This window comes from Pelophylax lessonae (assembly GCF_965119305.1).
Source record: "Pelophylax lessonae genome assembly, chromosome: 5".
In the NCBI taxonomy this organism is placed as follows: domain Eukaryota; kingdom Metazoa; phylum Chordata; class Amphibia; order Anura; family Ranidae; genus Pelophylax; species Pelophylax lessonae.
This window is the reverse complement of record NC_138772.1, coordinates 74,549,979-74,565,885: the sequence shown is the minus strand read 5'-3', so window position 1 is coordinate 74,565,885 and position 15,907 is coordinate 74,549,979. Positions and strand designations below refer to the sequence as shown.

The window sequence follows — 15,907 nt, the reverse complement described above, 5'->3', positions numbered from 1 at the left end:
GGTGTCTGTCCATAGTCTGTGATCTCTAGGGTGTCTATCCATGGGCTGTGATCTCTAGGGTGTCTGTCCATGGTCTGTGATCTCTAGGGTGTCTGTCCATGGTCTGTGATCTCTAGGGTGTCTGTCCATGGTCTGTGATCTCTAGGGTGTCTATTCATAGTCTGTGATCTCTAGGGTGTCTGTCCATAGTCTGTGATCTCTAGGGTGTCTGTCCATGGTCTGTGATCTCTAGGGTGTCTGTCCATGGTCTGTGATCTCTAGGGTGTTTATCCATGGTCTGTGATCTCTAGGGTGTCTGTCCATGGTCTGTGACCTCTAGGGTGTCTGTCCATGGTCTGTGATCTCTAGGGTGTCTGTCCATGGTCTGTGATCTCTAGGGTGTCTATTCATAGTCTGTGATCTCTAGGGTGTCTGTCCATAGTCTGTGATCTCTAGGGTGTCTGTCCATGGGCTGTGATCTCTAGGGTGTCTGTCCATGGTCTGTGATCTCTAGGGTGTTTATCCATGGTCTGTGATCTCTAGGGTGTCTGTCCATGGTCTGTGACCTCTAGGGTGTCTGTCCATGGTCTGTGATCTCTAGGGTGTCTGTCCATGGTCTGTGATCTCTAGGGTGTCTGTCCATGGTCTGTGATCTCTAGGGTGTCTGTCCATGGTCTGTGATTTTAGGGTGTCTATCCATGGTCTGTGATCTCTAGGGTGTCTGTCCATGGTCTGTGATCTCTAGGGTGTCTGTCCATGGTCTGTGATCTCTAGGGTGTCTGTCCATGGTCTGTGATCTCTAGGGTGTCTGTCCATGGTCTGTGATTTTTAGGGTGTCTGTCCATGGTCTGTGATCTCTAGGGTGTCTGTCCATGGTCTGTGATCTCTAGGGTGTCTATTCATAGTCTGTGATCTCTAGGGTGTCTATCCATGGTCTGTGATCTCTAGGGTGTCTATCCATGGTCTGTGATCTCTAGGGTGTCTGTCCATGGTCTGTGATCTCTAGGGTGTCTATTCATAGTCTGTGATCTCTAGGGTGTCTGTCCATAGTCTGTGATCTCTAGGGTGTCTGTCCATAGTCTGTGATCTCTAGGGTGTCTGTCCATGGTCTGTGATCTCTAGGGTGTTTATCCATGGTCTGTGATCTCTAGGGTGTCTGTCCATGGTCTGTGATCTCTAGGGTGTCTGTCCATGGTCTGTGATCTCTAGGGTGTCTATCCATGGTCTGTGATCTCTAGGGTGTCTGTCCATGGTCTGTGATCTCTAGGGTGTCTATTCATAGTCTGTGATCTCTAGGGTGTCTGTCCATAGTCTGTGATCTCTAGGGTGTCTGTCCATAGTCTGTGATCTCTAGGGTGTCTGTCCATGGTCTGTGATCTCTAGGGTGTTTATCCATGGTCTGTGATCTCTAGGGTGTCTGTCCATGGTCTGTGATCTCTAGGGTGTCTGTCCATGGTCTGTGATCTCTAGGGTGTCTGTCCATGGTCTGTGATCTCTAGGGTGTCTGTCCATGGTCTGTGATCTCTAGGGTGTCTGTCCATGGTCTGTGATCTCTAGGGTGTCTGTCCATGGTCTGTGATCTCTAGGGTGTCTGTCCATGGTCTGTGATCTCTAGGGTGTCTATTCATAGTCTGTGATCTCTAGGGTGTCTGTCCATGGTCTGTGATCTCTAGGGTGTCTGTCCATGGTCTGTGATCTCTAGGGTGTCTGTCCATGGTCTGTGATTTTAGGGTGTCTGTCCATGGTCTGTGATCTCTAGGGTGTCTGTCCATGGTCTGTGATTTTAGGGTGTCTATCCATGGTCTGTGATCTCTAGGGTGTCTGTCCATGGTCTGTGATCTCTAGGGTGTCTGTCCATGGTCTGTGATCTCTAGGGTGTCTGTCCATGGTCTGTGATTTTTAGGGTGTCTGTCCATGGAAGGGACGTATCGCAAGCAAAACACATTGGGTCCGCTGGGATTACTTTTTACTAGTTCCTGCAGACCTAAAACCTTGCATCATTGAGGATTATTGTATCTATATATATTTTATATGAAGATAAAATACACTATATTGTCAAAAGTATTGGGACACCTGCCTTTAAACACACATGAACTTTAATGGCATCCCAGTCTTAGTCTGTAGAGTTCAATATTGAGTTGGCCCACCCTTTGCAGCTATAACCACTTCAACTCTTCTGAGAAGGCTGTCCACAAGGTTTAGGAGTGTGTCTATGGGAATATTTGACCATTCTTCCATAAGCGCATTTGTGAGGTCAGCACTGATGTTGGACAAGAAGGCCTGGCTCGCAGTCTCCACTCTAATTCATCCCAAAGATGTTCTATCGGGTTGAGGTCCGCACTCTGTGCAGGCCAGTCAAGGTCCTCCACCCCAAACTCGCTCATCCATGTCTTTATGGACCTTGCCTTGTGCACTGGTGGAGTGTGGATTATGGTGTTGGGTTGTTTTTCAAGAGTTGGGCTTGGCCCCTTAGTTCCAGTGAAGGGAACTCTTAAGGCGTCAGCACACCAAGACATTTTGGACAATTTCATGCTTCCAACTTTGTGAGAACAGTTTGGGAATGGCGCCTTCCTGTTCCAACTTGACTGCAAACCAGTGCACAAACAAGGTCCATAAAGACATGGATGAGCGAGTTTGGGGTGGAGGAACTTGACTGGCCTGCACAGAGTCCTGACCTCAACCTGATAAAACACCTTTGGGATGAATTAGTGCAGAAACTGCGAGCCAGGCCTTCTCTCCAACATCAGTGCCTGACTTCATAAATGCGCTTCTGGAAGTATAGTCAAGTATTCCCATAAACACACTCCTAAACCTTGTGGACAGCCTTCCCAGAAGAGTTGAAGCTGTTATAGCTGTAAAGGGTGGGCCAACTTAATATTGAACCCTACAGACTAAGACTGGGATGCCATTAAATTTCATGTGCGTGTAAAGGCAGGCGTCCCAATACTCTTGGCAACATAGTGTATGATGTATTGGGGCTTGTCTGTTAGGATTTCAGACCCTATATAGGGGAATAGCAAACTGCTATTTCACTTCATGGTTTTATTTAATTTTACTGTTTTTGCATGCAAAATAGTGTGACCTTTTTAACGGTGATAGTGAAAAAAAATCCTGTAAAAATCCCACCATTTTTCTTGTATCTGCTGTATTGATATACCTTTTTGGGATGTGGTTCATGTCATATCAAATTGCACCTGTATGAAACTTTCTGTTTTCATAACTTTCATCAAGAAGACTATGGCCATAGGAGACCACACAACTGCTAATGGGACCCAGAAGCACAGGGGGGCCAAATCTGACTGGCTAAACAGGGATTTATGCATGTAACAATAGCACTTGGCTAATTCATTGCCTTTATACAGCGAGCAAAATAAGTATTGAACAAGTCACAATTTTTCTAGGTAAATATATTTCTAAAGATACAGTGGGTACGGAAAGTATTCAGACCCCCTTAAATTTTTCACTCTTTGTTATATTGCAGCCATTTGCTAAAATCATTTAAGTTCATTCTTCTTCCTCATGAATGTACACACAGCTCCCCATATTGACGGAAAAACACAGAATTGTTGACATTGTTGCAGATTTATTAAAAAAAAAAAAACTGAAATATCACATGGTCCTAAGTATTCAGACCCTTTGCTGTGACACTCATATATTTAACTCAGGTGCTTTCCATTTCTTCTGATCATCCTTGAGATGGTTCTACACCTTCATTTGAGTCCAGCTGTGTTTGATTATACTGATTGGACTTGATTAGGAAAGCCACACACCTGTCTATATAAGACCTTCCAGATCACAATGCATGTCAGAGCAAATGAGAATCATGAGGTCAAAGGAACTGCCTGAAGAGCTCAGAGACAGAATTGTGGCAAGGCACAGATCTGGCCAAGGTTACAAAAAGATTTCTGCTGCACTTAAGGTTCCTAAGAGCACAGTGGCCTCCATAATCCTCAAATGGAAGACGTTTGGGACGACCAGAACCCTTCCTAGAGCTGGCCGTCCGGCCAAACTGAGCTATCGGGGGAGAAGAGCCTTGGTGAGAGAGGTAAAGAAGAACCCAAAGATCACTGTGGCTGAGCTCCAGAGATGCAGTCAGGAGATGGGAGAAAGTTGTAGAAAGTCAACCATCACTGCAGCCCTCCACCAGTCGGGGCTTTATGGCAGAGTGGCCCGACGGAAGCCTCTCCTCGGTGTAAGACACATGAAAGCCCGCATGGAGTTTGCTAAAAAAACACATGAAGGACTCCAAGATGGTGAGAAATAAGATTCTCTGGTCTGATGAGACCAAAATAGAACTTTTTGGCCTTAATTCTAAGCGGTATGTGTGGAGAAAACCAGGCACTGCTCATCACCTGTCCAATACAGTCCCAACAGTGAAGCATGGTGGTGGCAGCATCATGCTGTAGGGGTGTTTTTCAGCTGCAGGGACAGGACGACTGGTTGCAATCGAGGGAAAGATGAATGCGGCCAAGTACAGGGATATCCTGGACAAAAACCTTCTCCAGAGTGCTCTGGACCTCAGACTGGGCCGAAGGTTTACCTTCCAACAAGACAATGACCCTAAGCACACAGCTAAAATAATGAAGGAGTGGCTTCACAACAACTCCGTGACTGTTCTTGAATGGCCCAGCCAGAGCCCTGACTTAAACCCAATTGAGCATCTCTGGAGAGACCTAAAAATGGCTGTCCACCAACGTTTACCATCCAACCTGACAGAACTGGAGAGGATCTGCAAGGAGGAATGGCAGAGGATCCCCAAATCCAGGTGTGAAAGACTTGTTGCATCTTTCCCAAAAAGACTCCTGGCTGTATTAGATCAAAAGGGGGCTTCTACTAAATACTGAGCAAAGGGTCTGAATACTTAGGACCATGTGATATTTCAGTTTTTCTTTTTTAATAAATCTGCAACAATGTCAACAATTCTGTGTTTTTCTGTCAGTATGGGGTGCTATGTGTACATTCATGAGGAAGAAAAATGAACTTATATGATTTTAGCAAATGGCTGCAATATAACAAAGAGTGAAAAATTTAAGGGGGTCTGAATACTTTCCGTACCCACTGTATATTGCTATTGACATGAAATTTTCACCACATTGGGAACAACCCATGTAATCCATGCAAACAAAACAACCCAAAAAAATACAGTTTAGTCAGGCCCCGTTCACATAGGGGCGATCCGACTTCGGGGGGCGACCTCCGAGGTCGCGGTGCGAGCAGCGCGGCGCGACCTCGGAGCGGCCGCCACGGACTTCATAACATTGAAGTCTATGGCGGTCGCCTCCGGGTCGCCCCAAAGAAGCTCCGGACCCTTTTTCTAAGTCGGAGCGACTTGAGTCGCTCCTATTAGAACGGGTCCGCAGCTTCCCTATGAAAGGCGACCTACGGCGACCTGTGAGGCGACCAGGTCGCCTCACAGGTCGCCTTAGTGTGAACGGGGGCTAAGCAAGTTGTGTAATAAAATGGAATGACACAGGGGAAAAGTTTTTTGAACACATGAAGAAAGGGAGGTGCAAACAGGCATGGAAAGCCGAGACACCAGATGAAATCTATCAGAAATTAAAAAGCAATCCTGCCCATTGTCAGTGCAAATTAAAATCAGCCGGTTCAGTCTCAACTGATGGCCTATAAAAATGTGTCTCATTACCAAGGTGTCACACACGAATTATTTCATGATGGGTTTTGTTTTTTGTTTTTACTGTTTTTTTTTTTTTTTGGTTGAACCAGATGGACTTGTGTCTTTTTTCAACCTGACTATCTATGTAAAAGCAAAGAGCTTTCTCAAGACTTTTGCAACCTTATTGTTGCAAAACATATTGATGGCATAGGTTACAGAAGGATTTCTAAATGTCTGAATGTTCCAGTGAGCACTGTTGGAGCCATATTTTAGAAGTGGAAAGAACATAATTTCACCATAAACTGGCCAAGACCAAGTGCTCCTCATAAGATTTTTGACAGAGGAGTGAAAAAAACAGCTGGAATTCACTCTGTGCATGGTCAGCTTAAAAGAGAAGTATTAACTTAGAAATAAAAAACTTTTATACTCAGGTGTCTGCAGTATTGATCAGATGCTGTATCTATCCCCCGCTGCTCTGATCAAACACAAACTGAACTCCCCATACCTACAGGAGAAGTATAGCCAAAATAACTTTGACTGTTCTCCTTTAAGGCAGTCTGTGTATTTTTCTGTTTTTCTATCCCAGCCTTTTTCAACCAGGGTGCCTTGAGGCTTCTTCAGGGGTGCCTTGGCAAAATGCCATGGGTGGATGAAGCCGGCCTTTTAGTTACACAAAGCCATTATGACAGTAAAAGTTGATAAGGAGGAGGTCTGTTGCCTCCACGGTCTGTTGACCCTCATCTGCCTCTCTCTATCAGCACTGAGGTGACATTAGCTGACTAAGGGAGAGGAGAAACATTGGAATACTAGTGCGTACCAGTGTGCAAAAGTGTATTTGCTTTGGAAGTAAAAATCACCTCTAACGTTGGGTGTCCTATGTGTGGATGTTGCTGCATTATGCAAAACTATTAGAATTGTTTTTACCAGTGCCGGGACAAGGTCACCTAGAGCCCTGGGCGAACATGCCAAACTGCGCCCCCCCTCAAGATGTATGAGCATTATGTGTCAGCAAAAATCCCCCCATAAAAGCACCGAGCGCTGATCAGCATGCTTTCCCCCCAAGCATAAATTTCCCCCCCTTACAGTACAAATCCACCCCTTGCTGAAATTTCCCCATCTCAGCACAAATGTTTGCCTCCCCATCCCTCCCAGCTCAAATGCCCCCCCCCCCCCAAAAAAAATGTCACCCTTCCTTGCACAAATCTTCTACCCCCTAAAATTCCTTCTATTAGTACACAACACCCCCCCACTTCAAATCCCCCCCAGAACTCCCCCAAATCCCCCCAGCTAGCACAGATCTTCTTTCCCCCATTCCCCTTCTCCCTACATAACCACTCTTAGCACTCCCCCCCCCCCCCAAATTTCCTTTTTTAGAACAATACATGCCCCTTACAACATAACCCCCCCCCCCAAAAAAAATCTCCTTGTGGTGCCCCCCCCCCACCTCACATGAAACCACAGTGCCCAGGGCAGCCTTCCCTTCTGCCCACCCCTTGTCCCAGCCCTGGCTTTTACATTTTAGAATGGGGTGCCTTGAAGACTGTCCATAATTTTAAAGTGTGCCTTGACTGAAAAAAATGTGAGAAACACTGATCTATCCACAGGGTCAGACATGTCCTGGAAGTTTCCAAGGTGTTACAATGCCGCATAATGCAACAATTTTTACTTTTTTTTTTCTGTAAAAGGTTTGCTACTTTGAGCACCTCATTGACAATCCATTGATGCCCCTGAAATTGAGTGTGGATAAGAATCTATTGAGCCCTTGAACCACAGAACCCTTGGTTTGCATTTCATCAGACTGTATTTCAGGATCATTCAGAAGATAAGGGCACACAATGCTATGAATAAAAGCCAGGAATGAAATTACTAAACAGGTAAGCTGTGTTATGGTCTAAACCAGATCAAAAGCAAAAATGTCATTTAGAGTGTACCTTTAAATTGTCCTTTCTAAATGGTACCCCCTAAACACACTTAGAAATGAATGGCGTTCTGACCTTTCATGACAACATTTCAGACTATTATTGTGCAATACCTGATCCTTTGCCAAAACTCCTGAAGGCAAAGAATTTTACCGCTGCTGACGGAAAGCCATCCACCTTCCCAACCTGTTTCATATAAGCGGCTTCTTTTCTGTATGTAACAGCACGCTTCCCTGTGACATGTGCTGACGAGGACCGGCTTTAAAATTGATCCAGTGGAGAGACGTCAAATATTGTCCAATTCTCCCATCACACGGAATAAAGGTCAGGCAAATGTCACCGGTGTCAAGTGGAGAACACAGGGGGGATTCTATATATTGCTGCTCAGTGGGCAGATGCTCAGGGGCATACAAGGCATCAGTATTCTGGTAACTTTAAGGACAGATAATTACCTGGCATTGCTCGGGGAACCAGTGGTAAGATTGGCCAGGGTGAAGGCTGCAGCTTCTCGTAGCTCTGCACTGTCCTTGTTCAATAAATGAATTATCGGAGGGATTCCTAAATGAAGAATACAGCTTATTAGCTCAGTGTAGTGGGCGGCTGCATACAACTCATTGCACATTACCCAGCTTGATAACATACCGTGCGTACCAAAGACATCCTTACTAGCCGCATTAGAACACATAATGGAGATAGCCTGCAATGAAGCAATCTTCACCCCATCATTATCAGTAGTCAGCAGGTACAGCAGGGTTTTCTCTGCTTCTTGTTCATGGAAGAATTTTCTGTTCTCGGCTGTAAGCAATCAGAACAAATTGGATAAATACATTTTTTTTAATTTTTAGGCATCAAGCTGTATGGCGCCTTTCACACGGGCTTTACGATCAGGTCCGCGTGTCAGTTTTTTTTTTAGGCGGACCGGATCGGATGCTCCATGCACCTCTATGGAGCAGCGGATGTCAGCGGTGACATCTCCGCTGACACCCGCTGCTATCCGATCCTTTCCGGGAAGTCCACACAGATAGAAACCCCTTTTTCTATCCGTCCGGAGGATCGGATCGGATGATTTCATCCGATCTCCCATAGAGGAGAGCGGGGATCTGACATCTCCGCTGACACCCGCTGCTATCCGATCCTTTCCGGGAAGTCCACACAGATAGAAACCCTTTTTTCCATCCGTCCGGAGGATCGGATTGGATGATAACGGACAGGCGGTCCAATTTCATCCGATCTCCCATAGAGGAGAGTGGGGATCTGACATCTCCGCTGACACCCGCTGCTATCCGATCCTGTCTGTGAAATCCAGACGAATGGAAACCCTATTTTCCATCCATCTGCAGGATTGGATCGGATGAAAACGGACAGGCGGTCCAATTTCATCCGATCTCCCATAGAGGAGAGTGGGGATCTGACAGCTCCGTCTCTACTAAGTAAGCAGGGACGAACTTGTCATCCGCCTGCTTAGTGGGGATTCGCGGATCGATCCCTGCTGAGCAAGACTGAGTCTGCCGGGCGGAAAGCCCGTGTGAAAGGACCCAAACTCTTCCTTCCTGGGGTTACTACAAACATTTATATAGGGTCGGAGTATAGTGTGGAACCTGTGTCACCAGCAACTGCAGCAAGTCCTGCGGAAGCAGTACCTTGTTTGAAGACAGACCGGTATCTCTCCTTTTTTCTTAGGAAGATAACTGGCTGTGTGTTTGTCTTAGTATATGACAGCCTACTATGGCAGCAAAGTAGCTCTCCTGTGCCAGATCATGTACCTAGTATGTGGTCCAGCACTTTCAGGTAGGGGGCGCATCAGCTGTACTGTGTTGAGTCACAGCAAAGGCTGATCAGCGAGTGCCGGCCAATAGATAACCACCGGCACCTGCTGATCGGTGAGGAGGAAGACAGGACAGAGCTCTGCCTATGCAAACAATACAGAGCTCTGTCCTGTCAGCGGGGATGCACCAGTATTTGTTTCCCTGAAAAGCAGGGAATAAAAACCGTCACATCTCTTAGTGAAAGCAGCTCACAGTAAACACACCAAGCACTGTTAGGCACACAGTTAACTCTTTGATCGCCCCAGATATTAACCCCTTCACAGTCAGTGTCATTAGTACACTGAGAGTGCTTATTTCTTATCACTGATCACTGTATTGATGTCACTGTTTCCCACAAAGTGTAATTTAGTGTCAGATTGCCCGCCATGCTATCACCGTCCCAATATAAGTCGCTGATTGCCACAATTAGTACAAAAATATAAATAAAAATTCCAGTAGATATACCATAGTTTTCAGTCACTATAAAGTTTGCATAAACCAATCAAAATACATTTATTGGGATTTTTTATGTAGCAGAATACACATTGGCCTAAATTTAAGAAGAATTTAGATTTTTTTTTATTGGATATGTTTTATAGCAGAAAGTAAAAAATATTGGGGTTTTGTTTCAGTGTTTTTTTGTTTTAATTTGTTTATAGCACAAAAAAAAAAAAAAAAGTAGTGTTGCTCAAATACCACCAAAAGAAAGCTCTATTTAGACCCGGTTCACACTTCTGCGAGTGCCGGGTTCGCATGTAATGTCGGAGCGCACTGCTCCGACATTACATGCGATCAGCTGTGCGGTGCGAGTTTAGCCATACAGTTTGTATGGCTAAATTCGCATCGCACCCGGTGCAAACACGCACAGGAGGCATTTTTGCAGCCGCATCAGGATCGGATCGCACAGCGGTTCACACTTGTGCGATCCCATCCTGTGCGAACTGCACGATCGCACTGCGATATGCGATCAATCTGGGGGTGTCATTAAGATTACATTGACACCCCCAGCGTATCGCATATGGCAGTGTGAACTGCCGGGGGTGCGTGTGCGATGCGGGAAAAGGCTGCGAATTCGCAGCCTTCCCGCATCGCATATATGTGAACCGAGCCTTATGGGGGAAAAAAATATTAATTTAATTTGTATAAAGAGTTGCAAAACCACTCTGTTGTCAGTTAAAATAATGCAGTGCCAAAAAGCAAAAAATGACCAGGCCACGAGGGGGGACAATCTTCAGGAGGGTAAGTGGTTAAAAAGTAACTCCATTTTTGCTGAGATTAAAAACATTAGTCTCTGGGTAATCTATGTAAATTGCAGGGATTTTAGCAAACTTTGTTGCAGATTTCTACCTTTTGCTATTCTGAAGTAATAGCTGTTGTCTGTCCATGTGCAGAATTAATCTGTGTGGTGTGATTTTTTAATTACTAGTCAGCTGCTGCACCTGCAGGGCCTTTATGAGGAAAGTGGCAGGCTCTGCATCCCTTTAGAGGTGATTTCCTTTTGAGAGTATCTCACCAAAAATGACATTTTTTTGAATTGGATGCCCAAAATCTGACTTGTATCATAGAGTAGACTTGTGGGAAAATCAATAAGCCAATCACACAAGCAGGAAATGACCTATCTGAGGGGGTCTGTGTACAGAACACATCCAGGCTGCCATATTGCATTACATTTTACAGAAAAATCAGGGCTGTAGGTTGAAAAGGAAAAGTAATATTTTAATAAAAATCAATTCCATAATAACGTATCACAGTTGAATATGCTATTTTTTCCCCCCAAGAAAGTGGACTTACCCTTTAAATATCAGCACAGAGACAGGCAACAAAAATGTATTAAATGTCTCAAGGCTAAAACATATCAGGAGAGCCTATGAGAACCTCATATGTACAGCATTAACAAGAGAAGGAAATGGGTGGACATGATTGAAACCTTTAAACACAATATGGGTAAGACTTATGCTGGCCATACACTATTCAAAAAATCGGCCGCAATTTGGTAATTTGGACAGTTCTTTCGTTTTTCAGCCAGTTGATGGGCACGAATCAGTAATCGGTTGTGACGTTTTTGAGTCGAAAAAACGAAGGACGAGTTTGGAAATTTTCTGACGAACGAACGATAAATTGAAAGGTTAATGTGTTTCTCGTCCAAACTGTTTGCATAAGGTATATGTGAAAAAAAACTAACAAAAAACTGATTCATTTATGTGCATTGAATGATTTATCGGTCATTACATGATGGCACGATCGTTTATTCTCACGGCCAAGTGTTCGTTTTTTGAAAATTTGTTTAAACGATTTTTCGTATAGGGTATTACCAGCATAAGGCCGGCCTTGGATACTTGATTTTTTTTTTTTTATGAACAGTCGGAGGGCTGATCAAAAAAAAAAAAGAAAAACAGATTTCCCCACATCTAAATTTGAGGTGGATGGGGGAACCCTTCCCGGTGTGCCACTGTAGTCTGTGGGACTCCTCCATTGTTAGAATACAGTGATCAGTGGCCGATTGGCTGCAGCTGGCTTTACAAGAAATTATTTTCCAACAGTCCTGTTGGACAGAAGTTGGTAATTGGACCAACTTTTGTCAAGTGGGGACGAGAAGATGGATCAAAATTCGGCCAGTGCCTGTTGAACTGGCCAAATTTTGATCCACCTATGGGCAGCTTAAGGTTCAGTAGAGCAGCATTTTCAAAATAAAGCTAAGATGATCTAAAACTAGCAAGAGGAGAGTTCAAAACAAATCTTTTTTTTATAAAAAAAAAAAAAGTATTTAATGCTTAGAATAGACTTCCAGAAGAGAAGTCTAGGAGAGAATGTGGTGTGGGTGGCAGGGCCAGAAAAAAAATGTAAGCAAAAAAAAAAATAAAATAAAAATCGGAGCTTTAAAATGATGGAGAGCTGCAAGAAGGAAAAGACAAATTTTGAAGTGAAGGTCCACTTTAAAGCCCCGTACACACGAGTCGAAATTCGGCCGGGAATTTTCGTCCGACGACCGATCTGCTGATTTTCGGCTTGTTAGTATGATGCTTCCGACAACCGACTCCGACTTTTCGGCCCGAAAAAAATTCTGGTGTGCAGGCTATAAAATTTTTGTCCTCCGTCAAAACACGTCCGATTTTCGTGCAGTCAGTACAGATTTCGATAGGGAAAAATCCTATGAGCAAGACTGGGCATGCTCAGAGAAGAAAGAACAGAAAGAAAGCAAACCAACACATGACATCACTTCTGAAGTAGAATTCTGTCGGTCGACAAAATTCATATGCAGTCTAGAGCACATTCCAGCCAACAAAACACCACTCTGGACAAAAGATGGACGACCGGTCGGCGGAAATTCGTTGCATGTGTACTAGGCTTTATGGTTAGATGTTTAGATAGATGGATAAATATATATAGATAGATTAATTTACAATACAACATTCAAAAACGATTTAATGAAAGATAGATAGATAGATAGATAGATAGATAGATAGATAGATAGATAGATAGATAGATAGATAGATAGATAGATAGATAGATAGATAGATAGATAGATAGATAGATAGATAGATAGATAGATAGATAGATAGATAGATAGATAGATAGATAGATAGATACAGACATAGATAGACACACTTGAGCAATCAAAATGTAACTGACACTGTTAGAAATCAGCCCTCCCATTTCACTGGGAAATAACCCCCAGTGTCAGAGTTTAGGTCCCCGAACAGGATTCTGTGAAACAAACAGGCCCCCATGTATGGAGCGGACACTTTGCCTCCAGATCAATAGTGTCAGCCAATTAGCGTGATAATCGTGCTGAGGATGTTCTGGCACCATGCTGTACCCACCAGCCCCCCTGAGCAGCTCTACGGGGGTGATGGCTCATTAACAGAGAGTGGGCATAATTAGCAGATGAATCAAGAGAAGCAAACAAGTGAAAACAAATTAGATTTGAACATATCCCACTAAGAAAGAAAAAAAAAAGATACACGCTAAGCAAATGTGCAAAATGACACAGAGATTTAGTGTATATTACATTTAAAGTGGACCTGCTATTAGGTATCGGATCTAATGCTGCAAAAGGAAGGATATTTTTTATATGTTTATTAAGGTTTTAATGTATTTTTTAATGTATTTTAAGCTTGGGAATAAGGGGACGAATTTTGAGAACATATTTTGAGCTATTCTTTCAATATTCAATAAGTAGTGATCTTAACATGCTTGTGCTTGGATACAAAAGGTAAGTCAAAAATCCCAAAAGGTAAGTCAAAAAACAGATTTAAAAGGTAAGTCAAAAATCCCTTTTTTTTAACCCTGTCATTCACTATAATAGAATGATTAGTCATTCTATTATAGTGAATGACAGGGTAAAAAAAAGGGATTTTTGACTTGCCTTTTAAATCTGTTTCTTGGAGTACAGTACAGGACACAGGCTTAGCCATAGAAGGGTTATTTGCTGCTAAAAATCACCTGAAGGTAGCAATATACAACCTAAGCCTTCCTCCTGTACTGTACGAATGACAAAAAATGAATTCCTGTAGTGAGCGGACTACACTCCTACACTAAGATCCCAAACAGTGTTGTCAGCCCTGTTTTTTTTCTTGTGAACTAAAGAATTCTTTCCCCCTCTCTTCATCTCCGTAATACATGGGGAAAGTGTTCCGTAGTCCAGCAGGGCTAACAGTGCTTGGATTTCAATGAATTAGAGGCAACATTGTCAGCCTACTACAGGAGCCTAGCTAGAAGCACACTGATTTTCTGAGATTGTTTGGTATTTTTCTGTATACTCTCTGCAGACAAAACACAAATGTGTATATATTTTTATATTGCCCACACATATTTTGTAAATGTAGGGATTTGTAGATTGGCCAATAGAGGGAGCATTAATAGCTCAGTGCTGGTTTTCTGCTTTTTGCTTAATAGTTGGGATAAGGCACCAATTACACAGGGAGTGCACTGTTTTCAATGACCCAGCAAACTCATAGGGGGAGATTTACTAAGACACCAACAGGGAGCGCACTGTTTTCAATGATCCAGCAAACTCATAGGGGGAGATTTACTAAGACACCAATTACACAGGGAGCGCACTGTTTTCAATGATCCAGCAAACTCATAGGGGGAGATTTACTAAGACACCAATTACACAGGGAGCGCACTGTTTTCAATGATCCAGCAAACTCATAGGGGGAGATTTACTAAGACACCAATTACACAGGGAGCACACTGTTTTCAATGATCCAGCAAACTCATAGGGGGAGATTTACTAAGACACCAATTACACAGGGAGCGCACTGTTTTCAATGACCCAGCAAACTCATAGGGGGAGATTTACTAAGACACCAATTACACAGGGAACATGCTGTTTTCAATGATCCAGCAAACTCATAGGGGGAGATTTACTAAGACACCAATAGGGCAGAGCATATTGCACACATAATTAACAATGATGGGAGGATGGTTACAGAGGACACTGAAAAAGCAACCGTACTGAATGCTTTTTTCTCATCAGTCTTTACACAGGAATCGGAGGGGTACACTGACCATGACTGTATAGTTAGTAGTAATACACAGGACTTGCCACTATGGCTAACAGAGGGTGAAATCAGGGAAAGGCTGGATAAACTCAACACAAACAAATCACCAGGCCCGGATGGCGTACATCCGAGAGTACTCAAGGAACTCAGTAAGGTTATATCCAGACCACTGTTCCTGATCTTTGCGGACAGTATTAGGACAGGAGATGTACCAGGGGAGTGGAGGAAAGCTAACGTGATTCCGATATTCAAAAAGGGTCAGAGGCATATACCGGGAAATTATAGGCCTGTCAGTCTGACATCAGTAGTATGTAAACTTCTGGAGGGGATGATAAGGGACTATATCGTAGAGTTTGCTAAGGACAACAGCATCATCAGTAGTAACCAGCACGGGTTTACAAATGGGCGTTCTTGTCAAACCAATCTCTTAACATTCTACGAGGAGGTGAGCTGTGAGCTAGATAGGGGCAGACCAGTGGATGTGGTGTACCTAGATTTTGCTAAGGCGTTTGATACAGTTCCCCATAAGCGCTTAATTTATAAAATAAGGTCTGTAGGTATCGACAGCAGGGTTTGCTCTTGGATACGGAACTGGCTAAAAGGGCGTGTCCAAAGGGTGGTAATAAACAGCGCGTACTCAGACTGGTCTGAGGTAGTAAGCGGGGTCCCCCAAGGCTCAGTCCTAGGACCAACCTTGTTCAATTTATTCATAAACAGCATTGAGGACGGGATCAGTAGTTCAATATCAGTTTTTGCAGATGACAAAATTAGGCAGGACAATAACAGCACAGCATGAAGCAGATATCCTACAGAATGACCTGGACAAAATAACGGAGTGGGCAAAGACATGGCAAATGAGGTTTAACGTGGAGAAATGTAAGGTTTTACACTTGGGGACTAGAAACATAAAAGCACAATACACGTTAGGAGGGGAACCCTTGGGAGAATCAAAAATGGAGAAGGATCTGGGAGTCTTGGTTGATGATAGATTAGGCAACAGCATGCAATGTCAAGCGGCAGCTGCCAAGGCTAGCAGAATATTAGCATGCATAAAGAAAGGGATGTATTCCAGAGATAAGACTA

At 43.7% G+C, this 15,907-nt stretch overlaps 1 protein-coding gene across 2 annotated transcripts in view; it reads right to left on the bottom strand.

Moving 5' to 3' along the window:
* ARMC3 (armadillo repeat containing 3) overlaps nucleotides 1–15,907 on the bottom strand; it is a gene marked incomplete at its 5' end in the record, with an annotated part of 128,636 nt that overhangs the window by 72,576 nt on the left and 40,153 nt on the right. For both annotated transcript variants that reach the window (XM_082259096.1, XM_082259097.1), the window contains 2 exons: nucleotides 7,965–8,070; nucleotides 8,155–8,307. In XM_082259096.1, coding sequence (XP_082115222.1) covers nucleotides 7,965–8,070; nucleotides 8,155–8,307 — 259 coding nt within the window. The remainder of the gene's footprint in view (nucleotides 1–7,964; nucleotides 8,071–8,154; nucleotides 8,308–15,907) is intronic.